The 26,182-nt window shown below is 38.9% G+C and overlaps 1 protein-coding gene across 1 annotated transcript in view; it reads right to left on the reverse strand.

Moving 5' to 3' along the window:
* Positions 1 to 5,551: 5,551 nt before the first annotated feature.
* The window catches only part of SLC22A15 (solute carrier family 22, member 15), a 37,018-nt gene continuing 16,387 nt past the window's right edge, over positions 5,552 to 26,182 (reverse strand). Inside the window, exons 2-13 of the mRNA XM_009330383.1 lie at positions 25,388 to 25,600; positions 25,237 to 25,247; positions 22,177 to 22,310; positions 21,005 to 21,169; positions 19,839 to 19,968; positions 17,848 to 18,063; positions 16,374 to 16,514; positions 15,502 to 15,587; positions 13,293 to 13,413; positions 12,265 to 12,337; positions 8,728 to 8,916; positions 5,552 to 5,638 (exon numbers count right to left, since the gene is read on the reverse strand). Coding sequence (XP_009328658.1) covers positions 5,552 to 5,638; positions 8,728 to 8,916; positions 12,265 to 12,337; positions 13,293 to 13,413; positions 15,502 to 15,587; positions 16,374 to 16,514; positions 17,848 to 18,063; positions 19,839 to 19,968; positions 21,005 to 21,169; positions 22,177 to 22,310; positions 25,237 to 25,247; positions 25,388 to 25,600 — 1,566 coding nt within the window. The remainder of the gene's footprint in view (positions 5,639 to 8,727; positions 8,917 to 12,264; positions 12,338 to 13,292; positions 13,414 to 15,501; positions 15,588 to 16,373; positions 16,515 to 17,847; positions 18,064 to 19,838; positions 19,969 to 21,004; positions 21,170 to 22,176; positions 22,311 to 25,236; positions 25,248 to 25,387; positions 25,601 to 26,182) is intronic.

The raw sequence follows: 26,182 nt of genomic DNA on the forward strand, positions 1-26,182 counted from the left end.
AAGCTCTGGAGATGCTTGTAAATACCAGTTTTAGCAGGTTGCATGGAAGAATTCCAAATCAATGCAGCTAGAACTAGTTTTGGACCATTGCTTTCCAGCAAAACTGTCTTTGGCACTTATATAATCCAATTCATGATGTCACTTTACAGACAGTCCCATATTAAGTTGACTGAGGAAATTAAAGATGACTTATAAAACAGGCACTTCAAATTAGAACAGAAAAATCTGCTCCCCGTTAGGCAATACAGGAGCTTTTTTTCAGAATGACAGAAACAGTGAGTAGTACCAAAAATAAAATGAGAGAGTTCAGTAAATTCAGACTGTCAGGGTGAAAGTTTTGCCCAGCTCTATTAGATTTAAGTAACAGTAGCACCTGGAAAATCTGAAGGCTACAATAGACTGGACAAGGCATTAAAAATACATAGCATGGAAGAATTCTGTATAAATTTGTTCACCCTCCAATTCTACATTTAGATCTGTCACATAGGTTTTCTTACGTAGATATCTTTCTTCCACTTAATACATCTTGTAGTAAGATACAAGCAATGAGACTCAAAATACAGCAATACCCTAAATCTCCTGTTTGGTAAACAGCTGAATATAGACATTTCTGACACAGGCTTTAAGTGTGTCAGGCCAGACTAACTTCCACCATCAAATGACAGCACTGCTCTTGGGCTTTTCTGGCATATTTACTGCAAGGCTCACAACTTGCATGCACAGATGCCTAGATTCAGCTGTGTCAAAAAGCACGATCAAAGAAGCTCTAACAGGGTGGGAAAAGGTATACATAGCACATCATCCTTCAGCTAAAACAAAATACTACTAACCAAATCTGCATTCGGTCATTGTGCAGAAGACTCGAGAACAAGAGTTTTAGCTCATATGTTTCCATTAACACACTCTAGGAAAAGTAAGTTTGTTCCTCACTTTCTCCTTTTCCTCAGTACAACAAAAACATTCTCTTGTGAACTGCTTTTATATGCTTAGGTGAAATAGGCTGGAAAATGTATAGCTCAAGTGCACTCCCCATGGTTCTGCAAAGGATATTCTGCTAACCTCAGTACATCCATACAGTCTGGAAACCCTGGTATGGATTGTGCACTGTGAGCGGAGGAGCACGTGGCTGCAATCCTTAAAGCCTTGACAGTGACAAAGGTGGCAACTAGCTACAACCTGCTCCATGTTAATTAGGTGTCTCTGGAGAGGTATGGACATGGTCTTCACTCAGCACTCTGACCTGAACACCGAGTCACCTGTGGCCCTCCTTTAACACAGAGCTTCTAAGTTTCTGGTGTGTCAGGGAGTCTCTGAACAGCACTTTCCCAATCCCTAAATGGAGAACACTAGCTTTGTTTTCAGGGGAAGTAGTTTAAAAAAATTAACTTGTCAAATCACTTCCCTATTCTGTTCTCTTCAGCCTATCAAAATTAGCCAGGTAGTAAAATCCTTTGAGAAGACTGAAGTATCACTTCACAAAAAGTTGTGACAAAAATGCATCAAATAATTCTAATCTTCCTATCTTTCTAAAGGGACGCTGGCACATTAAGTGATGACCAGTTATACAGCATTCTCCAAAAGAGGGCTTTACAAATTTTAATGATTTTAGCAACATGCCATTTCATAGTAAAAGCTGAGTCCAAAAGAAAACTGAAGCGTGCCACATTTTATACTGATCAAAAGAAATGTTTCGTCACTAAAGTAGTAGTGCTGAACAAAATTGACATAAAAAAGAAATGATGAAGCTAGTGTCCCCAGCAGGACATCCTGGAACCAATGCTAGCTCTGAAAGGAGAAGCTTCAAGTCAACACAAGCAGCAAGAAGGGTATTTCCACCCCATAGCTACTGTCTTGTGTTCTCACTTACCTTTGCCCTAAAGTGTTACTGTTGAATCCTCTATTCTTTGACTCCCTCCAGTTAATTCTCCTCCACGCTGTCTCACATGACCTGTCACTATCCTTCACTCCTAGTTGTATTAAAGTATCACTTGTGAGGTCCCCAGATAGCAGAAAAGCCCCAACATACCTCACCTGAGACAGCATTAAGATCTGACTAATCAGCACCATGGGAAAGCCTCTCTCATCTCTAGCATAATCCCACCAAGTGAGCTGGCTGAAAAAAAAAAATAATGAAAGCTACAAAACCAAAGGAATCCAGGGAAGGAATTCCCATCTCAGAGGTAGGTATCCTAGTGCCTGCGCAACACAAAAACCAGTTAACAGTGCAGGCTGCTTAGTATACAAAGCTAATCTAGCAAAAAAAGTGGGATAAGGTTGTCATACGTCACTCAACTATAGCAAGGGTGTCAGACTCTTAGCATTACATCATAAACTGTGATATATCTAGTGCTGTATCAGCCTCTGCTCTCCAGTAGCTCCTCAGGGTAAACTTACTGCCCAAACACAGATTTATTAATTGGGCCTACGCAGACTGCTTACATATGACTTTGAAGTCACAAGTTCTCTCTGACTTGGGCTTTCAAGTAACATGGTTGTGAGACCCATAACAGCAGGCACTGTTCAACTGAAGAACTTCTGCCTAGCAATAATGCTCCATCTCGATACAGAAAATGTGACCACATAGGCTACAGAACACTATGCAGCATCTCTCCCCAGTGAATGCTTCATATAGCACAAGTATCTCAATATTATAAAACATTGCACTCTGTGGGTAAGAAAAAAAAGTGATCCTACAAGTTTCTGTACCAGAAGGCCCATTCTTATAAAACAAACCTCTCTGAAAAGAAACTTAATGCACCTAACAGATTTGGACTTCAGAATACAAAGGGGGAGAGCAAGTAATTGTAAGAAGCCTGATACTACATTGCTGAGCTCCTCCTGGAAGGATTCCCTCCTATAAAACTTCTAAATTAACAGGCCAGGGAAAGTAACAATAGAGACTTCCTATGGTTGACACAAGAAAGATGCTACCCTTTAAAATTCCAAAGGTGCAAACGTGGGACAGATTTAAGGTTAAAAAAATAGCAGCAGCTTTTATGGAAAAAAAATTGCTGATGTTTTCTTCACTCTTGTTTTTGCAATTTTACATATGTATACTTACGATATAAAAGTGCATGAGTGGAGAGGTAAGTTCAACTATAAGTTGAGGACTGTCACAAAATCCAGCTCAGGTCCTGCAAAGAGTGATCTCCTCCACCTGAACAATTACAGCATCCTACTGTTCTAATGAAAATTATCTTGAGGTGTCCCATGACATGACCAGGGTTGCCAGTAGCACATAATAACAGTAAAACTATGGAGGGAGGAAGGCTAACAGTTCCTGTCTGCCTCTCAGGTGACTAACTCCACCTATCGCCCAAAGAGGGACGGAAGCAGCAAACACCTAAAAAAACCTGTTGGGTCTTGGCAGCATGTTAATACCACCATGCTTACCACTGTTGGCTTCTAAGTAAGCAGGTTTTATTTATTTAGAAGCCATCAGCAACAAGACAAAAAGACATTTTTCCAGCTGTCCATAATTCAAACTGTGAATGCAAAACTAAAAAATTCTTTGAACAAATAGATTCAACCTTTCCAAGTATTTCTGAGTACCTTATTTGGAGCAATCTTCTTGCATGCAAAAGGGCCAAATACAGCAGAAAGCCTATCCAGCTGGGTTTAAAAGTGCCCTGCCACATCTGCAACAACTATTCAACAGTCTGGAAAAAAACAAAGTGAAGACTGCAGGCTGGAATTCTTCTAGTGAAGCTCCTAATACAGGCAAAAATCACAACAATACCGACACATTGTCCATAGGGACTGAAGTTCCCAACTTTGCTCACAGTCAATGCCTGGATCAAGTTCAGGCCAAGTGGGAGTACTGCATGCATGAATCTGCAGTCTCTGGGCTGTCCTCTGCACCAACCAGGGTAGTTGCACTTTGCTCAGCATTACAGTTCCCAGTGAACAAAGTTCAAGCACCGACCTGCAAACTTCAGATGCTGTTTAATTTCACCTCCTTTCGGAGTAAAGGAGCTTCCCAGTTTAATCAGAAAATATTCAGCAGTCAGCTTTGATTTTTTTTTAATCCAGTTTTTTTAGTTTAACATCCACAAAAATAGCTAGCGAGCCTGACTATACTTGCTGCCATTGTGTGGCACTTTGCTAGGAGCTCTAAGTATAAAGACTAACAAACATTTTATGGAAATGAATCTTAATAAATAGAAAGTCACAGGTTAGAGGATGAAGATGACAATGTCATCAAGAAAACTGAATCCTTATAAGGCCTCATCTTTGTAGCTGGAACATTTTATATGTTCATGTTTCATATTTCAAGATTCCATATCCCTCTAATGAAGCACTTGCAGAAAGTTCAGTGTAAACAGGAGAGTGAAGTTGTCTTCCTCAACAAGGTCAAGTAACCAAGTGCTTGAGCAAGCACCTAGTTAAGAAACAACGTCAAGTAACCAAATGCTGTCTCAAAGAGGTTTGCCCTTTTTTTTTTTTTAAATGTGAACTTTATCTACACACAAGAATTTTAAATAAATACTAGCAGCTTCCTGGCAATAATCCCCAAAATGTAACAGCAACCCATTGTTACTCTTACCACTTCAGAGTTAAGTTTCTTCCAGAAATAAAGACACAGATAGGTCCACAAAAATGAGCTACATATTCTAACACAGACCTCACACACAGTATGTGATAAATACCACACCTACGTCCCACCCATGAAATTATATTCTTCACAGAATTATGTCACTGCACAGAGAAGTTGCTGAGCTTCAATATTTATGGCAAAGTGAGGACAAGGTAAAAGCGAAGCTATAAACAGCAGTGCTGAGATATAGGGAACACGTGGCAAATGTATGCATAAGATAGCTCAAGAAATGCTCGGTGGATGAAAAGAAGGAAAAAAAAAATCAGTAACGTTCTGTATGTCTGCAGGCTTTATGGTTGCTCTTTTCTGTAGTCCTTCCTCCTGGCCTTCCATTACGACTAAGTTAGTGCACAGCTCATGACTAACCAGCTTCACCCTATAACTCTATACAGGTGTCTGTGTGCAGAGAGAGAAACCTTATGTTCATCATTGCCTCTCCCCTATTCAATATGCGGTAGTCATTTTAACATACAGTTTCAGGAATTTGTTCCCATTGGAGTAGCACAGAGCATATTTGTGACCACTTTCACTCTACAGAAAAAAAAACAGTGGATGTTTTCAAGTTTATCAATTTATACTGAATCAAAATCAACCACCTTGAAAATAAAATACAAACATGTGCATTGATGATCTGTCCAAATCTGTCTAAGCCTAGCTAATTTCCTAGGCTTCAGAAAGACACGATTCAGAAATACCCTTGCTGTCTCACCGACCTTCAAACGCTGTCCGTGTGCTGTCATTCTGAACCACAAGAATTTGAACGGCTGTGTTGTATGGAGAGCATCAGTGGTGTAATTAGTCTGAACAGTACTTAAACCCCTCTCCTCGTCAGGAAAAACACAGGCACTTGCCCAGTTATACTCTGACAGGCGAGGTCCCCTGTACTCGTCTTACAGCTGGACTGACTGGACAAGTAAGAAAAGGCATAAGATAGGCCAGTGTTTCTTCTTTTCATTACTTGATCATATGAGTCTCTTCATCAGCATCATAAAACTCCTCATCTTCACTTCCACTCCCTGCAGAACTGTCTTTGTCTCCAGACTAGAAACAAAAATGAAGTCATTGGTTAGCACAGAAGCTACTAAATCAATCTCAAAACACTTAAGCATGAACCATTACACCTCTGTTGGAATGCCGGTAGAGAAAAAGGAAGAGAAGACAGGTCAAATCACTGTATTAAAACTTTGTAAGACACATTATGTGAATTAAGATTTCTTTGTGTCCTTGGTTCTTCAAAATCTCTTTAAAAGAAATGGGCTTCTAGTGGGTGGACTTTCTCTGCTCTGTCAGTACACTAGAGAACACATGCAAGAGAGAGATTGGCTAGAATGGTTCTGAAGTGGTAATTTACTCAGCTTCTATTAAGTCTAAAGTCCCTACTCTGTGGTGAGCTACTGGAAACAGAGGCTCAGAACACAGAGATTGCTTGATTAGGTAAAAGCTTCTCCATCCAAATTATTACTTCTCCATGTGTAGCATGGGCATTTTCCTATGCAAGTTTTTAATTAAAAAGATCCCCCTGCAGTACTAACTAAAGTTATGGAAAAGGCAAAAAACACTACCACTTTTTATGTTCAGAAAGTAAACTCCCTATTATAGGCATACCTACTACAGCCAGAGTCCTTTTAACAACAATTTATCATATACCTGAACTAAAGTCAGTTATTACAGCTAATTGATTTTTATTTGGCCAGTGTAGCATTTTTCCATGGAACTGATACAAATTATTCCAGTTAAAAAGATTCTCTTGCTAGTATAAACTCCATCTAGTTTGGGTATTTAGGAATTTTTCCAGTATGCTTGCATCCACCCTAAGACTTCTGCCTGCCTAGTCATATGTGAAGAAGGGTGAGAGAGAGGGTGAAAAACAGAGAAATGGAAATCATGTTCCTGACTGACAGTACCATGCAAGCAAAATCTGTAGCTTTAGATCTGTCTTCAGAGGAGTTTTGCTACAGCAATGCGCGCGTTAACTGCAAAGGAATTTCAAACAGTTTGAGCACTAAGACCTGTCAGAAGATATAAAGGGAATCATGTTATGCTTTTTTCTGGATTTCTAAAGTTATTTGAGGAAAGTCAGGCCATCACTGGATGCTGTCCAACTTGAGTATCATTCATGTATGTTAACAGGGACAAAACCTCCATTCTGGGCAACTAGAATACATGTTACCCTGAAAGTGGTACAAAAGGACAATGGATTCCACAGGGGGAATTCAGGGTATGCCAAACAAATTCTACACCTTTTTTTACAGCAGCTTCATAAGACCTCTCCATGGCCTTGTCAAATAGGGTTAATGTTTAACAGCTTTTCATTTTATCAGCGCTTTCTTTGTGAGCTTTAAAATAAATCCCTAATGTGTCACAGACATTCCAGATATAACTTCACTGAAGTTACGGGATTACTTCAGGCCTGAACCAACAACTTTTTTTTCATTTGGATTCAGTAATTTTAATCCATCTGGGGAAAAGTGTTCCTGAAGAATGTTCTCAATTTTTTTTTCTTTTTTTTTTTTTTTTTTTCTTTTGTGGATCTTATGGCTCCTGTTCAGGTTGGGATTTTTGAGAAGTCTGCAGAAGCGCAAGCAGGGAAGATTTAAACCTGAGAAGACTGCTTGACAGAAGTGAACCAAGTTGTGCAAATAGCAATAGACAGACAATACCTGTCACCCCAAAGGGCAATACTGACCCCTTACTTGGTTAGAAAGGAAAATAAAAATGTGACTTTCCCCCCCTCTAAGTTGTAACACCTGCACTGTTTGCTAGAATTGTTTTTTGTTAGTAAGCCATCTGCACAGTTAGGATGTAATAATGATGTAATTACCAAAATACCACGATGGATTTGTGTAGCCAGCAAGAATGCGGTGCCATAACACATTATCCAGTATGGTAAAAAGTCTTTATAAAATGTGCATGTAAAGTAGCTAAAGTATAAAATTAATTGTTGCAGGGCTGCCTCTTCCAAGCTTTCTTCAAGGGTGCTTTTGTCCCTAAACCGTGCTGTCCTGTCAAGGATTATTACAGCTAAAATTGGTAAACAAGGCAACATCTTGAAGCTTTTAAAAGGAAGCAACTGTTCTCATTCTAGAAATAAATGTTCCTCTGCCTCCTGGTTTCTGTGAAAATAAGTTTACGACTACCTGTGAATCTCGGACTGCTTGACCAAAAATTAATCAATTTAAAGTAAAAGGTGTTATAAGGATCCTGCCTCACCTCAGCCTAACGGGACAACTAACATTTTTTGTTATGAGTTGCCCTTCATGTCTTCTGACCACTTAATCAAATTTTATTAGTCCATCGATACTTAAAATTTTGGGACTAGGTTTTAAACATTAAAACCTTACCCAAATTCAAACACCCACTTCCAGCTCTTTAGCTACTTCTCTCTAATCCCACTCCATTCAGAGGAGCAGCCATGTAAAAAAAAAAACCTCCACATGACTGGAAGATGTACACATCTCAAGAGGTGTCCAGGAGTTTGACAAAATGAAATATAAAGTGATATGAAAAAACAACATTTGAGGAAACCTCACTGAAAAACATCCTGCTACCACATCTATTTACACTTATGCCTGGGAGTTTTGTAGTTCCAACATTTGCAACGAATCTCATTTCCCAGAATCAACAGTGGAACAGATCTCAGAGGTTAGTCTAGCTTTAACCCATTTAAAGACTCTCTAGGATAGACCTAATAATTGACCTTGCAGAACAGCCAGTGCAGGTCAGGGCAGAAGTACAGTGTGCTGCCTTTGAGAACAGCCCTTCACAAACAGGCTTCTGTTTTCTTTATCATCTAAGCCTTCTCAAACTTCAGTGGCCAGCTTTGCATGAAGCATGCTGCAGCAATCAGTCTTAGAGATTAGAGAGGCACAGACACCACCAAGTCCTTTATCCCAAAGGAAAAGACTAAGCTTTTGGCCTTGAAGGGATGAACTAACCCAGCTATGTTTCAGCTTGCATTTCCAGACAACATTTGAGACATGATAGTAAGGTTACTAAACTATCTTCTGTATCTCCTTGGGGCCTATCCTTCACAGGCCAAGAATCACTATCCTCATCTATTTAGAGTGACATATTCAAGCTGACAGCTGAAATAAACACAACAGAAAAGTACTAGGAAAAAATTAATATACCTGTGAGCCATCTAGGGCTTGCAATGACATGGCTTCATCACCCAGCCTCCAGTACGAGCATACCTGCAGGTCTGAAATAGTTTCTAGCAAAGGGCTGTTTAAGGTCTCTGGCAACAACAAACTTAAGAGCCCAGACAAAAGGCCAGTTGCTCCAAACACAATGTAAGGCAGAGACCACTGTACAGATTTCTGGAAAAAAGAACAGAGAGAGAGTTAGGTTGAGATTGGTTCCCTCTAGTTCATGCCGCATACTAAAGCGCTTAACCTTTACAACCATTCCATCTGGCAAGTGTTCATGTTTAGCATAAGTTACCAATCCTACTGTTTTTTTTTAACCAATATTGTCAATTGTATCTTATCAATACTATTAGATCCACACAGATTTTGGGACAGACTTTGAAAGAAATGCCTGCTGAATTTATACTCAATTCTTGTCCATTGTTAAAAAGTACACATGTACTTTTTAACAAACGCAACATCACTTTGTAGTAGCAAAGAGATATCACAGAATCACAGACATGCTGGTTGTAAGAGATCTCTTGAGGTCATCTAGGCCAACCACCTCCTCTAAGCACAACTACAGCCAACATTAGACCAGATCAATCATAGTTTTGTGTAACCAAGTACTGAAAAAAACCAAAGGATCGAGATTCCCCCTCTGAGTAGACTGTGCCAGGGCTACATTAAGCCTCTCAAAAATAATATTTTCCAAATTCCCTATCTAACCCCCAAGCCAAAACTTGTGGCCTGTTCCACGCTGCTGGGAAGATCAAAGGTGCAATATTCGCTCAAGCTTTCATCTGAAGCCATGTGCTCTAGGCCCCTGACCATCTTAGTTACCCTCCCCACATTTTTCAACATCCCTCTAGAACTGGGAGGGAACTTAATCTGTGGGCCACATACTGAACTGGGCTTGATGTAGCTCAGTGTGACATTTGCCTGTTTGTGATGAGAGGATACTGCTAGCTCCCATTTAACTTGTCATCCATTGTCTCTTCGAGCAAAGCTGCTACTTAGCCAGTTGGTTCCCAGCCTGTACTGACCATGTAATTAGTCCGCACCAGAAACAGAATTTTATTCTTCCTGTTGGCCTTCATGGGATTTCCGTTGGCCCAAAAGGTCCCACTGGACTCAAGATCTCCAATTTGGTGTGTCAATCACTCGTCTTTATTTTGCATCCTCTAAAAATATGAGGAGGACGTATTCTGTCTTATCTTCCACTTGTCACCAGCCACCAAATATGGAGCCTGTCACTATCCCTTTGAGCCTGGTGGTCCATGCAACATTCACATCTAATATTCCTTTCGTCCAGAAAGCACTTCCTCAGCTGTCAAACAAGAATGCTGTAGGACAGTGTCAAAAGCCTTACAAAAGCCTTTCCTGCTCTCCTCCATTTCCTCATACATATTACCTTCTGCGATGAAATGGTTGACTATTAAATCAAACTGGCTGAGAATGAATTCTCCTTAGTAAACCCATGTTCACTGATCCTGATTACCTTCTTGGCCTTCACATGCTCAGAAACAGACTCATGTTTGTTGAGTCTGTTTTGTTGGCAACTCAGAAGGTCATGTGCCATGATCTTCCCAGAGACTGAATTTGAGCTGCTCAGCCTGTAACTCCCTGGATCCACTTTCTGATCTTGAAGACACACATAGCATTAGCTTTTTTTTTTTTCTTTTCCACTGTTATCAGTGACCTTTCTCTACAACAATGGTTTATCACAGATGATGGACACTTGCCACACTACCACAGCCAGCTCTTTCACCACCTCTTAGGGAATCCTACCCCATGGAACGGAAAGCTTTCAGCTTTAAGTGTTCTTGAACCTACTGCTCCTCCGCTGTTTGCTGGCCCTCTGCTTCCTCAACTGTGCTGATATGCACAGTCTTAGGGTCAGGCTTTGCCTATGAAGACCAAAGCAAAAGTGTTAAGTATTTCAGCTTATTCCATCTCATACACCTATAGGATGTCCATCCCATTCAATAAGGGACTAAACATTTTCTCTAAGTTTCCTTTAGCTGATGGAATCCCTATTTATGCTCCTTGCTAGTCTTAGCTTCCACTGAGCTTTAGCCTTCCTGTCATCACCCCGACAGCCTAAGCAATGTTTATACTCCTCCTTTGATGCCTGTCCTTGTTTTCACATGGCTTGTCACAAGCAAAACTACACTGGGGAAAGGTGTGTGCAAAAATATGAGTCATCTACAATATAGCTCCAAAATGTGTACGTTCACTTTCAGATGACCAGTAAAGCAAGCTCATTTAAAAAAAGGCAAGAGTTTAGCTGTTTGTTTCAAAAACTCACTTTGTGAAGAGCAGTTCTAAATTGAGAAAATAACAGACTGTGATCAAATACAAGAGCAACATTTCCTCTCAGCAATTCACTTTTCCCATTCCCATCCTTTTTGTAAGATCCCCAGAAAAAAGATACTGAAAATGCATTACAGTAGTTGAAGAAATTCCAAAACAAAAATACTTAATTCTTTCCTCAAATCCATGTTCATTTGTTATTTAAACTGAGCTATTTTCACTTTCATGGGACCCCTTCAAACGCGATGATCCAAGATTTGTGTCTCCTGCATTGCCAAATCTCTGCTTAGATACAACATAATGATGCCCCAACTGCTACACAAAAGCTGCCTATTAAATCTACCTGGGACACCTGCACCAGTCTTGGCTTTACCTATTGAACCCCAGAGGCACTCGCACTCTCACCTACCCAATGTTTCATTCTGCAGATTAAAAGGCTCACTGTGCTCATCTGCCCTTTTGCTAGCCCTCTGCCTGACATAACAAGAAGGCAAATGGCAGAGAGGAAAGTTATTCCAGATGAAATCCATCACATTAAAGGAATTGTCACTTGACCTGAGCAAGCAGTTTGTGTGAAAAACTAGCACACTTTTACCTGCATACACATAAGACTACGAACATAGAGGAGAATAACGGTATCATCCCCATGTTTCGTTCTTCGGAATTTTTCTTTGCCTTGACAGACTGCTGTGAAGTTCGTGCTCAAAAGCCTTGCCAGTATATCAGGTGTCCACATCATCATCTTCATTCATTGAAAGATAAACCACTTTGCTGATAATTACAATCCATGGATATTCAATGAAGTGTACTGACAGTAAAACTAATTCATTCTCAGAAATATGAGTTATTGAGCCCATATGCTTTATCTTGGTGCAGCAGATCTTTTAACTGTGGGTTTTTTTGCTATTGCTTGCTTAGGGTTTAAAATTGGGTATCATCATCTTGGTATTTTGAAATTACTATATTGCTAAAGTCCACTAGCCAAGTCCCAAAATTCTTACAGGGCTAAAGCACCTTGTGAACTAAATAACGCTGAGTTTTTGTCTAATTACAAAGATTATATCGCAATGCCTTTGGCCTACCACAATACTGTTAAGACATGCAATTTACATATCTTAGTTTATCTACATAATGTATCCAAAGCATTCCCACCTCTGTAAGCCTCTGATACATCAGAGCCACAAAAAAAAAAGATATACATAACAGTGAGAAGTTCAGACAAACCAGTGAAGGGACGAAAGGAGCAATGATTCCACCAACACGGGAAAACATGGAGCAGGCACCCATTCCAACATTCCTAAGAAAACAAAAATCATTAATCAGTGACATTTACACAGAAGAAATTATGACTTTTGAAAAGTGCCACTGAATAAGGAGAAAAATCTCAGTCATGACCCTGACCACATTAACTGGCAAAGAAAATTCAAATGTAACTGAAAGCATCCCAAGACAGGAATTAAAACAGAGTGCTTAAAGAGAAGCAAAAATCCCCTGCATGTTCAGAATTCTAACATACATATACATATAGAGAGGCAAAAGTGCAATTTCAGTTAATGCAATCTTGTCTCTGCCTGAAACTTTGGCTAAATTCCTTTATCCAAATCCTATTTATCAGCAGATTTGCCCACCCATGAAAGACACCACAGTATAGTTTCACTGGTGGCTGATCATCAACAGTAATAGCTGGTTAAAATATCTAGTAAAAATCGCACCCATATGATAGACGCTTTTGTCTGCTCTATCAGCACAAGCACGGGGTACTTCCACCTCTAGTGAGTGAAACCTTACTGTTGCTTACGTATGGCTTACGAAGCACCGAGTTACTTTTACAAAGCTTACTGACCAGTCATCTTCAGTGTTACTGGTTAAGCAAGTATGAATGTTTAATAGAGTTGTCTGGTTTATAAAGCACTGAAGAAGTTAGATATCACTCATTAAAGAAATATCAGCAATACTACTGTTATCCTCATTAGTGGAGAGAGGGCTGTGAGCATACCAAGCAGCCAAAGGACTATTTTACTGTTATATAAAGAATATGGTTAGTCTGAAGAGAACACTGCAAATTTGAGGGAATAGGAAGTGAGAAGAGGATAAGGGAAGAAATTTAGCATATAAAACTACAGATAATCATTATATGTAACTGAAAATCTCAAATGAAAACATATAGTTAACAGAAAAAAGTAACAGAGAAGTAAGAGATGATCAGATAAGAGAACCAGAAAAATGAAGATCTTAAAATTAACTTGTGTTACCTGATCACTGTGGGATAAAGTTCTGATGTATAGATGTAGACAATGTTAAATGCAGCACTGATTGTCAGTTTCCCCAGCAAAGACAGAGAGCGACTATTCACCACTGCAAACACTCCAGTATCTGATAGAGAAAATATGACCCTTGTAAGGCTTTTGAGCACTCAAATACATCTCCGTAATCATTTCAATCACACAACAGTATGGAGTGAAGAGGAATCTACTGAAGAATCTGCTATGACAGCCAAGCGTTTTTCTATTAAAGGACAGTATTTGTCAGAGGTGATCTGTACCTTTAGGAAAACTCAAAATTCAAGAGAATCCAAGGAGCCTTCTTTTAGGCAGCAATGGCTAAAATCATCCAACATAATTTATATTCTGTGTCTACAGATTTATTACCTTTATCTGTGCAATCAGATTTTTTTTACAGAGGAAAACTCTCCATGTAACACACTGAAAAAATAACTGAAAATGGATTTTAAATTGATGGAAGACTTGCTACTAGCCCAAAATTGTTTCCATTCTATTAAATATAGTCCAATAGAAAAAGACTGGGTTAAATGACTGAACAGTCCCAGAGACTACAAAATGGAACTATTGCTTAATAAAAAAAAAAAAGAGAAGCTGAGTTTCCCTTCCTTGTCCTCAGTGTTACAATAAGTGACATCTTTAAAGTGTTAAAATCCTGCATTAAGGCTCTACTAGAACATCATTTTAGAAGTGTAAGGTAAAAATCCTATAAACATAGTAAAAGCTGAAACTAACTCAACATTCTGAGTCTACCACTAATAAAATACTAAACTAGTTCTGTAAATAAGTTGAAGAAAATAGTTATGAATACATTTTTCAAAAGTGAGCAAGTTTTTTTTAGTAACGAGCCCTATTCAGTGTCAATTCCATAGTATGATAACATGCTTCTAACATTATTACTTTGGAAGAAAAACAAAAGACAGGAAGGTGCTGTAAAGAACTATACCAAATATCCCATCCAGCTCAGTTTTGTCACGGCCAGTGCTTATTCACTTATACCAGGCACATCAGAACACGCATTAAATGCCTACCAAGGAAGGCTACAGCATAAGCCGTTACTGCTTTGAACAAGTCACACTCAGTAGAGACAGGTGCTTGCTTCTGGCCAGTTAGACATTTCACTTCCTAAAGGTACTTTGCTCTTGGCTGACTTCGGCAGTTCAGCACACAGCTGATTTCCTGGGGTCTCACAGTTCTATCCTCTGAAAATCTCTTTCTTTTCACGTTATACTTGGACTGATATGCAAACACTACTTGATAACTGGTACCAGCCTAACCAGAATATCTCAGAATGTCTGGGCTCTAGCATCTGGAATACTTCTGGAAGCTTCAGTTGCACCCGTTTAAAAAAAGTTTTACCTATTAGATTCGTTACCATCTAGAGCAACTTGTGCATACTCTCATCATAAATGTTTAATCTTTTTGAATCATGCTTCAAATGTTTGAAGCATTTTTTCTCCTTATGACAGATGTTATACATGCACAAATCTTACAAGCTTGAGATTAATTTATGTACCTAGTTTTCAAAGGAAAAATTGCTCACTGTGCAATTTTGTTTCTATCATTTTGAAAAACATCTGAAAATGAAGAAATGAACATTAGTGTGTCTTTACAAAAAACACATTTCATTTCACATTTCTTAAAGACCCCTTGCTTCAGACAATTTTCAGAATGCTTTCTGAACTGTAAGTTATGTGGCCACATTACTAATACCACAATCACACCAGTCTTGAACATTACAGAATAGTGTGGAAAAGATGGAAACTTGCCAAGATTCAATTCTTAGGAGCTTTTGACATTGGTCTTTCACTTAGAGAGATACGTCCAAGTTGCATGGGTACTACTTACACTGACCTATCATTTGGCTAATGGAGATACCCCAAGAAACATCATTCTTTGAGATTAAGTCAGAAACACTGGAAAGGAATGACTGATGTGGTCAGAAGTAAAGGGCAGAATCCAAAGACAAACGTTCAAATCCAAGCCTTTCTAACAAGCTTTCCTTAAGGTCTTCGGAAGGTTGCTGCTTACCCTTTTTGTGAGTTAGCTTCTCTGGCTTCAAAAATTGAGACTCACATGTGGTATGAGCCTAATCTACCGGCAACCATCAAATTCTTAGGCTGTAGGATGCTGTGTTTACAACTTCTTATCACATACTCCAGAAACAAAAGGAAATATTTACCTTTCTTTTTAGGAAGAAACATGACAATAAGACAAGCCAATCCTCCCAGGAACAGAAATGCACTCAGTGTTCGCTTCCGACCAAACCTGATGTGCAAGGATAACAAAGCTTTATTCTGCATTAGATCTGTAGTTTGCAGAGCAATGAGTCCTCTAAATTCACGTTGACTCTTTACTTGCAGTTGGAAATTCTGAATGCCATCTCTCAAACACTTCCTCTCACATTGTTTTTAAGCAAGCTTCTACTGCACTCTTAACAAAATGAACATCAAGAAGTCTTTATGCAGTGGCTGACAATTTCTAGGATTTTGATTTGCTTCCCACTGTGCGTGCGCGTTTGTAAAACTCCTCAGGAGACATGTAGAGAAGAGATTGGGAGGTGAATTCTACAAAAAGTGAAAGACATTGTCCAGAGTATCATGGCTCAGGAAAAGGCTAAATATCTGAATCAACAGCTCTGCTCGCATACTAGTGCACACAGCAGCTATTACACAAAACCACACGACAGCTTCGGTTGAGTTTACTTGCAATAGCTTTGACATAACAGTGAGAATGCGGACTACAAGACAGAGGTGGGAAGAATGCCATCTTGTGTTAGCATGGAGTCAGCACAGGTTCGACTGATACAGGAGATCAGCCTCACCTCTGAGCCAAATTTAGACTGCTCATTAATAAGCGAGCTACTCAGAACAAGTTAAACTGTTGTTATTTGAAATAAAGATATATCAATGACACTTTCAAATAAAAATGCATTTCCCAGGAGAATATAATGAAGTAGTAACACTGAAGCAGAAGTCCCACACAACAGATATAAGCTACAGAAAAATTATAACAAAACAAAACACTGAATGGGTTAATAAATTTCATACTTACCATTTTTGGTTAATCAAGTAAATACAGATTGGGTACGCTGGGATTTCTATCAACCCTGAAAGGGCTAAATTGGCATAAATACTTCCACCTAAGTCACCCACGTTAAGGGTAAGACCATAGTAAACCAAGCTGCACACAAACCTGCAAAAGACGGAAGAGTAAAATCAGAGCTGCCTGCCAAATCAAAGCACTCATCTGGCACAATACACTATAAACTATATTTAATGTTTCAGAAGATAGGTCTAAAATGTCTCTCTGCAAGTGTACAATGCTTTCTAGGTAAAGAAGCCATTTTGTCTCTGCACAGACCCAATTCCTGACTTATTACTCAGTTAAACTTAAGACTACACTCAAGAAGAATGTGCATAAACCAGAATAAAGTTAAAATATGATCATGATTATATTATTTGATAAGTGATGTCTGTCCTTTTTGTTTTTATCAGGTTTCACTTTAGTCCATACTTTTCCAATTGTGTTTAAACCCTTTCTCAAACAGTTCAGATGACACTTCTGCCTTCTTTTAATTTCTACACCCTAGTCCATTTTTATTCATCCTCCAGTTCTGAGTTTTTTACTTTTCTTTTGTAACCCTGACTGGCTGTCGTCTTTACAGAAAGGAAAGGAACAGGTCACTAATTCATGCTGCCAGAAATCAGCAATTCTCATTTAAGGAACAGAAAAATCAACTATTCTGCAGTAAGCATTTGGAAAAGCAACAGGAACACAGCTCTGTGTTGTCTGCTGACAAAATAATGCCATTTGTTTTTTTCCCCTTCATCAATACATCTTTCCCAAATATATGCATTATAAAAGCAACTGTATGAACGGTAATGCAGAGGACTCACATACCATGTCATACACAACATTTATTTCAAAGTAACAGCAGAAGACCTCAGGGCTAGCCGAGCTATCTGAAACAAAATAGGCACTTTTGGAGAGTTAAGTTTCTGCTAGTGACTAGAGGTAGTTCCTGCTCCCTGTTCCCATCATGGGTTCCTGCTCCTTACTACAGCAACTGCTAGCACTGACAGCACTTTCTCTCAAGAAAATAAATACTCATTAGACAAGGTAGGCCACCCACCTGCTAATGGGCTCCTTACACACAAAACAGTAATCCGTGTGACTGAAAGTACTCACACATAGCACTGGGCCAAAGAGGAGGACAGCATGACTAATCTCAGCAGTCTTTGAAGGTCAGAAAGGAAGAGAGAGTTCTCAACTATTTTGAGACTCAAAAAACATGACAAATGCAAAGATAAAACACCTCAGAACTAGATTGTAAAAATGTCTTCATGTTAGAAATGCACTAAGGAAATACTGTAATACAAGGATCCTTCTTAGGTACAGTGTCCCTAATAATACAGGCTGAGACCAAGTACAATCTGCAGGATAAGCCAATTCTCAACAACACGTTCTCTGAAAGACTTAAAGAGGCAACAGTAGCACAGCTGGGCCTATGAAGTATTTCAAGTACCAGGTAAACATCATGATCAAGGTGCGTCCCAAGAGAATCTTATATCGGAACAGATCCAAGAAGCTGCCAGCCTCTCTGGAGCTCCTCTCTGCCGGGAGTTTTAATGAAAAAGTGCACTTCTGCTTGCGGTTCCTCTTCGCAATGAGGTAGAGGGCATCTTCTGCTTCACTCAGCCGGCCTTGTGAATAGAGCCAGCGAGGGGACTCTGGAATGAATCTGAAACACACATACATACACAGACAGCTTTAGAGCTTTTCTCTTCTACGAGGCTGGACTTGTCTATGGAAATAAGACTGAAATACTTTTCAGTATAACAAAGAATTTTTCAAACAACCCTTCAGGTACAGAATTCACTTATTGAAACAGAGACAAAGCATGTTGAAAGGAAAGGAAACATAAGTCACATGTAATTTAGATACCAAGAAATTACGTTGAGTATATTCATATATACACACAATACTACAGATTACAGTATCATTAGGGCTCTCTCTTAGGATAATTCAGAATTAAGGAGGCACCACATTACTACAAGTAATCACAGGATGTTTTTGTAACACTAACTAGTTGTCTTCTGTTCCTCATTTTCCAACTTTTTCCTAAATTCTCTCCTGTAGACAGGAAGGCAGAGGCACTGCAAAGATCATGTTCTTGCTCCCCATGTGCACTGTTCCCTTGATAGGTCTATAACTCCAACACAGCCTACAAAACAAATCTTCTATTACTTTCAGATTCCCAAAACTAATTTAAACTTTAGCTTTTTGCCAGAAGCTTTTTAAGATTTTTGCCTCTGACCAGAAGTGACATTTTTCCTTTAAATTTGAAGGAAAATGATTCTGTGGTTTTATAAAAGAAAAGAGCTTAGAAAGGAACATGTTTTCTTCCCCATGATAAAAAAAATCTGATATAATTTTCTGCACAGAGTAATTTTTAAGCAATGTGGGAGGAAGGCAGTGTGAAATTTGGAATAAAAAAGTCCTTTATTACAATAAGATAGGCCTCTCAGCACAGCCCTGAAGTCCCAAGCATAAAGCACTTCAAAAAATTGTACATATCAATCTGAAAATTAAAAATTTTTTTCAAAGGCCCCAAACAACACTAAGTTTTGAAATATCAGAAGTGTCATCTATGCTTCTCACCTCATAAACAGCCTCTAAGACCTTTTCTTGAGTTCTGATGCTTCCTTTGAAAGGGTGTGTTGACTCTTTAGCAAAAGAGCTTTGTTCAAAAAGTTAGTTACTGAAGTTAAATAGATGTTGGAAGGAAAAAAGCCTTAAGTTTAAACATCAACTAAAGTTATTTGCTTCTTTCAAGTTACTGAGATTTTGCTGACAGGAAGTATAAAAGAAAAGAGCAGCACACTGCATCATTCCGCTTTCAGTGCTGAAGTCCACAAACACAAAACTCCTACTATCTTAATAAAGAAGCCTTCTTCCTATTCTTTCCTAATCACATTTGAAAAATAAAAGGAAGCTGCCTATTTTTTTCTTTAGCATGTCACCTTTAAGACTGTATGTGCAAGCAATTTTAATGCTGTTCCTTCTGTGTAAGCACAATAAGAGAAACATCATGTTATCACATAACCACAAAACCATTTCTGTATCTTTTAACATGCATATATAGTGTCTTGCAGCATACCAGACAAGACTTTAACTGGTATATGTAGATGATCTAAAGAATAGGATGTGCTTCTACACCACTCTAGAGACTGCTCCCATGTACAGTAACAATGCACATACAATATAATGTACACATATTTTCAAATACTGCAGCACTGCTATTTAAAGAAAGCACAAAACATGGGGTTGCAGAGGTTGAGAGAAATACCTTAGTTACACCATTTCACACCATCCTAGAAAAGCACCTTGACAGTTGTTTGGTTTGTTGGTTGTTTTTTGTTGGTTGTTTTTTGTTTGTTTGTTTTTTTTTGGGGGGGGGGGTGTTCTTATTTTTGACACCTTTCTTGATGAAACTCAGTTTGAAAAATAACTTACAGAGAGAGAAGAAAGACGACTGTTCCTTCCAGGTTAACCACAACAGCCAGAGTCCTCCAGGAACGAATGAAGTAGCCTAATAAAGCATACTGGGCAATTCCCACAGCAAAGAACAAGCCACCAATAGATCCTAATATACAATAAAACAAAAACATTACCACTCCTTTAAGGAACATTAACTCTAAACACATGGGATCAGACAGAAACTAACACTTCATTAAGAAAAATTCACTCAGCAATACAGGCAAAACCACAGCTATTTGACCAAAGAACATTCTGTCCTTCACCCACACAGGGCAACAGTATTACATCTAATTGCAAAGATCAGTACAAGTCCAAAAAGCACCATTCTACATCCTCCTCACCCAAACAACCCCATAAACAATTAAGTCTTGTAATTCCAAATGTAAGTATGTTTCAGCCTTCTATGTGTAAAAATAAATACTACAAACCATTGGAAAATTGGTATTTTTAGGAATATATAGTATTCGTTTGTAGCGCTCATGATTTGTAAGATATCCTGTTTTAAAACAGTCTCAGCATAGCACTCCTTTGGCACTTGTCACAGACTGTGTAAGTCAGGCCCCAGAGTTGTAACGGTACAATTTATGCACATCATATCTGAAGGACAGCTTCAACACTAGCAACCAAGACAGTTAAGGGTGTCTATCCTTTGTTTTAAGTTCTAAGGTTGATTACCACATGGGACAACTTTTTTTTTTTTAGATATAAACAACAGTTGTCTCATCTTTCCATTATATAAAAACACTTCTGCTTTCTCTTTGAGAACTGCCAGGAATGAAAGAATTGATATTTAGCATACAAACACTAAGCTCTGTTTAGCAGAGTCCAAAATTCTGATGGATAGAGCTCAGCTATCACGAACCTCGGATGAGTATTTAGCTGTGTAACATTCACAGGGGATGTTTCAACTGGATCTTTGTCAACTTGAGTGATGCAGAAATCTGAATGGCCCCAAGTCATCTACTGCGCTTGTCTTAAGGTTCATATTAAACAAAGTGGGGCTCAGAGACTGTGGTCACACAGATCCTCAAGCAGAGTTAAATTTGCAACTGCTATGGTATTAGTTTTGGTGTGTCTCAAGTGGTGTGTGAGACTCTAATCTATAAATTCTGACGACAAAGACACTGACACTCAAACTTTACCTGCTAATGCCCAGTAGGCAGTACCCACACACTCATTCAGTAGAACAAAGGCCACCAGTGACATTCCACCATTCATCATCCCTACCAAGAAGCGAGAGATGGCAAAGAATTCATATGAGGGTGAGAATCCATTTGCAATGGCAAACAAGATGTCCAGGGCAAAACCTGGAAAACAAGGCAAAAGGTTTCATTTCAGAAGAGTACCTAAAGAAAAACAGAAACATTTATAAGTATCTTTACTTGATGTTCAGCAGCATGTCTTACATAATCACAGTCAAAAACTACAACACACTGTTACATACCACAGGTTTGCGCAGCTACTTAAGTACCTAAAATCAGTATCATAAGAGGGGGGAAAAAAAAGGAGTGGTTTCTGATACATGATTTGCAGTACTAAACCTTCAAATTCAGTTCACAGCAGACAATTCTTTCCACATGCTCAGAACTTAACTGGAGCCAGACAGTAGACGGCTTGATATTTATCCCCATACAGACGCCACAAATTAAATACATGACCAAATATCTGCCTCATTCTTGGAAAGCAGTCCATACGAACTAGAGAAGAGAAACGTTACCAGGGGACAGTACATGGCGAGTTTGCACTGCATAGCAGGCCCACCTTTATCTACTTTGAGTGAGGTTGTTCCTTAAAAAAAAATAATCTGTTTTTTAATTCTACATGCTCATCCACTGACACACAACTTTATAAATACATACACAAAACATGAAGTTCCAAATGTTGTTTGATCTGGGGACAGTAAAAAAGCTTATAAGCTTTAAAACACAATGAGGATCACAAATACATAAAAATTAAATCATGCAGACAGGAGACAAAAGGTGCAACGAATTCCTAGCAGGTTATACATATAAGAACATTGCTAACAAATCACTAGAAACATTAATTGCAACCTGTGGAGATCCCATGACCATGACATGCAAAAGTGTAAGCCCTTATGGTATGATTCCTATATCCAGCACACCTTGATTGAACAGTCAAATATTAATTTCTTGCCCCTGCGTATATTCCTGAAGTATACTGGAAGGACAAAAAAAAAGTCACAGCACATTATTCACTGCTGCGTATCAAGCTCTCAGCAGAAACCGGGCTCATCACTGATCTTCAGAGACACAACACCTCCACTTCACTCATTTTGTTAGGTGGCAGTGGTTACCTGTGAGATAGACTTTCTTCCTCCCAAAGCGATCTGAGAGCTGGCCAAAGGAGATTGCTCCAACAAACACACCACTGAAGTAGAAAGAACTGGCAGCACTGACTTTGTACGATGTGTTGCCAATTAAAAAACCACTGGATGGAGGGGGGAAAAAAAAGGAGAAAAAAATAAAGAATTAACCAGAATCCAAGCAGTTCACCAACAGCTAATAGCTGGAGGGGGATGACACATACTTTAAGGAAGATCAAACTTTGCATAAATCTCCTAAGCATCACATTCAGTCAGTCAGATAGTCACCAACACACAACTGCTGTCGCCCAGACTCACTGGGTGGTACTAACCAATTGCACAGTTCCCCCAAATCATGTGCAGTCTGATTATGAAATCAAGGACAGATCACTCAGAATACTGTAATTTTTGCGGTCTTCTCCCATTCTCCCTTTTATTGCTTTTACTCACATAAATCTATTAGCTTAAATAGACTCAGTCCTACCTCTTGAGATGTGTCACTGCAGTGCATAGGCATACTATGCAATAATAGAAATTGTTTTTTATGTCCAAAGACAATCCTGCATACGTGCCTCCTTGTGAACTGTCTTGTCACCGAGAAACACTTTGGTAGCATTAGGCAGGTTTTCTGGTATTGCAAATACTCATCTTTTTTACAGTCTACTTTGTGTCATTTCCAATTCTTCTCAATTCCAAATACAAACCTGATCTTCATATGATTCTTACAGACTTAATATCGCAGGTTGAACCTGACAGGAAATTCTTTCTCCCACAAAACTGTAGAATGAAAATATGCCATGCTCTCACTGTTCAAAAGTTATTTCCCTTTGTATTCTAAAAACCCCGCATCTTGTGTTCTTTTTCTACTCCTCTTGCATCTTGAGATAATGTTTCCTCTTAGCGACATCCAACTCCTCTTCCTGTGCTGGTAAGCTGGTGATTATGCCATTATCCCTGCAATAACACTCTAATCTTCTCTTCCTCTACCAAAACCCCATTAGATATCCTTTCTAGCAAAACTCATATTATTTCAAAGCTCAGTTACAAACTACCTCACCATGAGAACAGAGCCGTGCAATTAAACCTCACCAAGATTAGGGAGCTAACAAAACAAAATCGTTCAGAAGCTCCAGGAAAATAACTTGCTCACTCTCGGTATATGCTTCATTTTGAATTGTCACTTTAACAGTAAGGTGTTTACTGATACAGTAGGTAATGTGCCCATAAAGCGTCAAGACTGACAAAATTCAATTTTGTGATCCATGTGACCACCAATCAGCTTTTGAAGCTTCTCTAGACTTTAAAAACAATTCCAAGAAAAATACATTTATCCAATAATAGCATATGAGATTAATTTTATCTTGAAATAACATGGTCAGTTTGTTTTATAAGAGCTGTAAGAATCATGCCCTAACTTTTGGTATAAAAATTAAAAAAAGCTGCCAACACTGAAACTCAGTGACATTAGATACTTTCTGAATCATTCAAGGATTAAGCGATAATTTGGTTGTGAAGCAAAATTTGTTCTGCAAACTAATCTCAACAGCTAAGAAGCCCTTTAAAGGCTTTTCTCTTCTACTTAAAGCACATTATATATATATATATGCCTGATATTCATAAACCAAGGTTTTTATATCAGAATATTTTTCAGTGTAAATTCGCAATGGTCATGTTATTAGTAAGTGATGACAAGATAAGCATGAAAAATATACTCCTCAAATGTAAAAAAAGTTTCTTTACACATCAGTAATGAAATCAGATAGCAATAGATATTCCCCAAATAAGTGTGATATCACTAAAATATTTGTATTTCGCACATAACTTCCAAATATACCACACATTCAGCTAAGAAATTTTGAAAAAAACCTGTATTTTAACAGTGGGAAATGGGAAAGGCAACAAGATTTTATACACATGGGCCTTTACTGAGAAGTATGTTAAAGAACTTCAAAGCAGAATGTACACAAGGTGCCTTGGGATTTTTTTTTAAATTTTGTATTTTTCAAGTAAACTTTGTTCTTTACCATGCAACTAAAATGCATAAGAATCTTGATAAAATTTATGTCCTAAAACACTGCTAGGCTCTACAAACATGCCTGACTTGTCAAAAGTTTGAGAATAAAAGATTCTTGGATAAATTAAAAAGCAAAAAAGAAAAAGCCCAGAGAAAGTTTCAAAACCTTACTGAGCTTTAAATAACGCTTAAAAATATCGACTATCCATTAGGATTTCAATTTAAATAGTGGCATAAGTATTCCTATTCTCTTTATTACCAGATAAGAAGCAACGCCTGTTGTACACAGCTGCTTGGTACCATTCCAAGGCTGGCAGTTTTTATTAATACGCTTATAACCAATAAAGTGCTTTACAGGTCTAATTCAGATAGCATTAATGCCTCTGGACAATAGCCATGAATTATCAAGTGGCACTACACTTGACTCAACTGTATAGCTCTAAATTCAGGTCTTGTAATAGACACACTCGGATAGGGCTCTTGCACAGAACAATTTGACGTTAACAGATACTGAAAGCCCCCTGAAGGGCAGGTGTTGCACACATCAGCACAGAGTCTGGAATAATTTCTGTAGGGACTGTGGCTAGACCATGAAAGAAGACACTTAGAAAACACAGAGGCCACACCAATAAAGCTACAGCTTGTTTTGGGATAGAACAGAGGAGTTGCTTTTTGTCCACCTGACTCCCCACTGCTCTTGCTTTCCCTCATATCTGGAGTTGCAAAGGCTGCAGAAGCCACTTCCTCTCCAGTTCTTCCACTGCTTGCTACCTGCATGATGGATGCACTACACGCATTTGACTTTCGCAAGGGAATCACAAGAGATGGCCAGAAAGAGCTCATGGTCCATAAAGGATTTTGAGCACATTAGTACAATGAATGACATAATCCTAGCTCAATTGTGGAACCAGGCTACAGGATCCAATACATAACTTCCACATGGAAGAGGTAGGATGTTTTGGAGCAGAACGTTGGTCAAGGTCTGCATAGCTAAATAAAGGTAGTTCTTGTTGCCAGTAAAGATATGAATAGATTACCTGTTCTCTATCTGGAGGTAGCACCTGTTTTGTTTGCTAATCAAAACATGCATTAGCATGGAAGAAAGAAGCAGTACAACCAGCCCCCCGCAACTGACCCAATAAGATTTACTACTCACACACGAGGCAGTGAAACACATTTCAGACTTACCTCAGAGACTATTGATGTGAAGCTGCTGCTGAAGTGTATGTGTTTATGCACCTCACTGCCATTGGCGGTCAGAAGCCATTCCCCAAAAGCTCTCTGCTCACTCACCGACTGGTTGCTATGGCTCTGATTAGCCGAGAGCTCTTGGAGATCCCAGTGGTAGGGAGGAGTTGCGCCCACCAATGCGATGAGGATGGCTTCGGTGGCCACATAGAGCTGGCATGAAAGACAAAAAACATCAAAAATGCTAAACGTACATCCAAGCAGTGTTTCCTCTGCAGTTAGATCAAATCCATATTAAAAAAATAATCCTATTTTGTATTCACCTTCTACCACTACAAGATGCCATGTATAGCCCCCATCTACCAAATATCACACACTAAAGAACCACAACTTCAACATGGTGGTTCTTGCACTTCTTATCTAATGATTATTTGAGAGAAAAGAGGTTCCCCTCCTGACACCCTTCCCTCAGTCAGAGGCCCCCCCCAACTCCCACACATAGCAAGTACACCTCCTGGATGCATGAAAAGTTGTTAGCAGTACTAAGGAGACAAAATAGAACTATACTTTGACGCAAGTATATTACTCTACTATATCCTCTCCCTCCACCTGTGTTGTTCATTCCTCTAATTTGATATTTGGAATAGGATCATAGAATCACTAAGGTTGGAAAAGACCTCTAAGATCATTGAGTCCAACCGTCAACCCAACACCACCATGCCCACTAAACCATGTCCCTAAGCGCCTCATCTACCCGTCTTTTAAATACCTCCAGGGATGGTGACTCAACCACTT

The sequence above is a fragment of the Pygoscelis adeliae genome, unplaced genomic scaffold (assembly GCF_000699105.1).
Source record: "Pygoscelis adeliae isolate BGI_AS28 unplaced genomic scaffold, ASM69910v1 Scaffold120, whole genome shotgun sequence".
NCBI classification, from domain to species: domain Eukaryota; kingdom Metazoa; phylum Chordata; class Aves; order Sphenisciformes; family Spheniscidae; genus Pygoscelis; species Pygoscelis adeliae.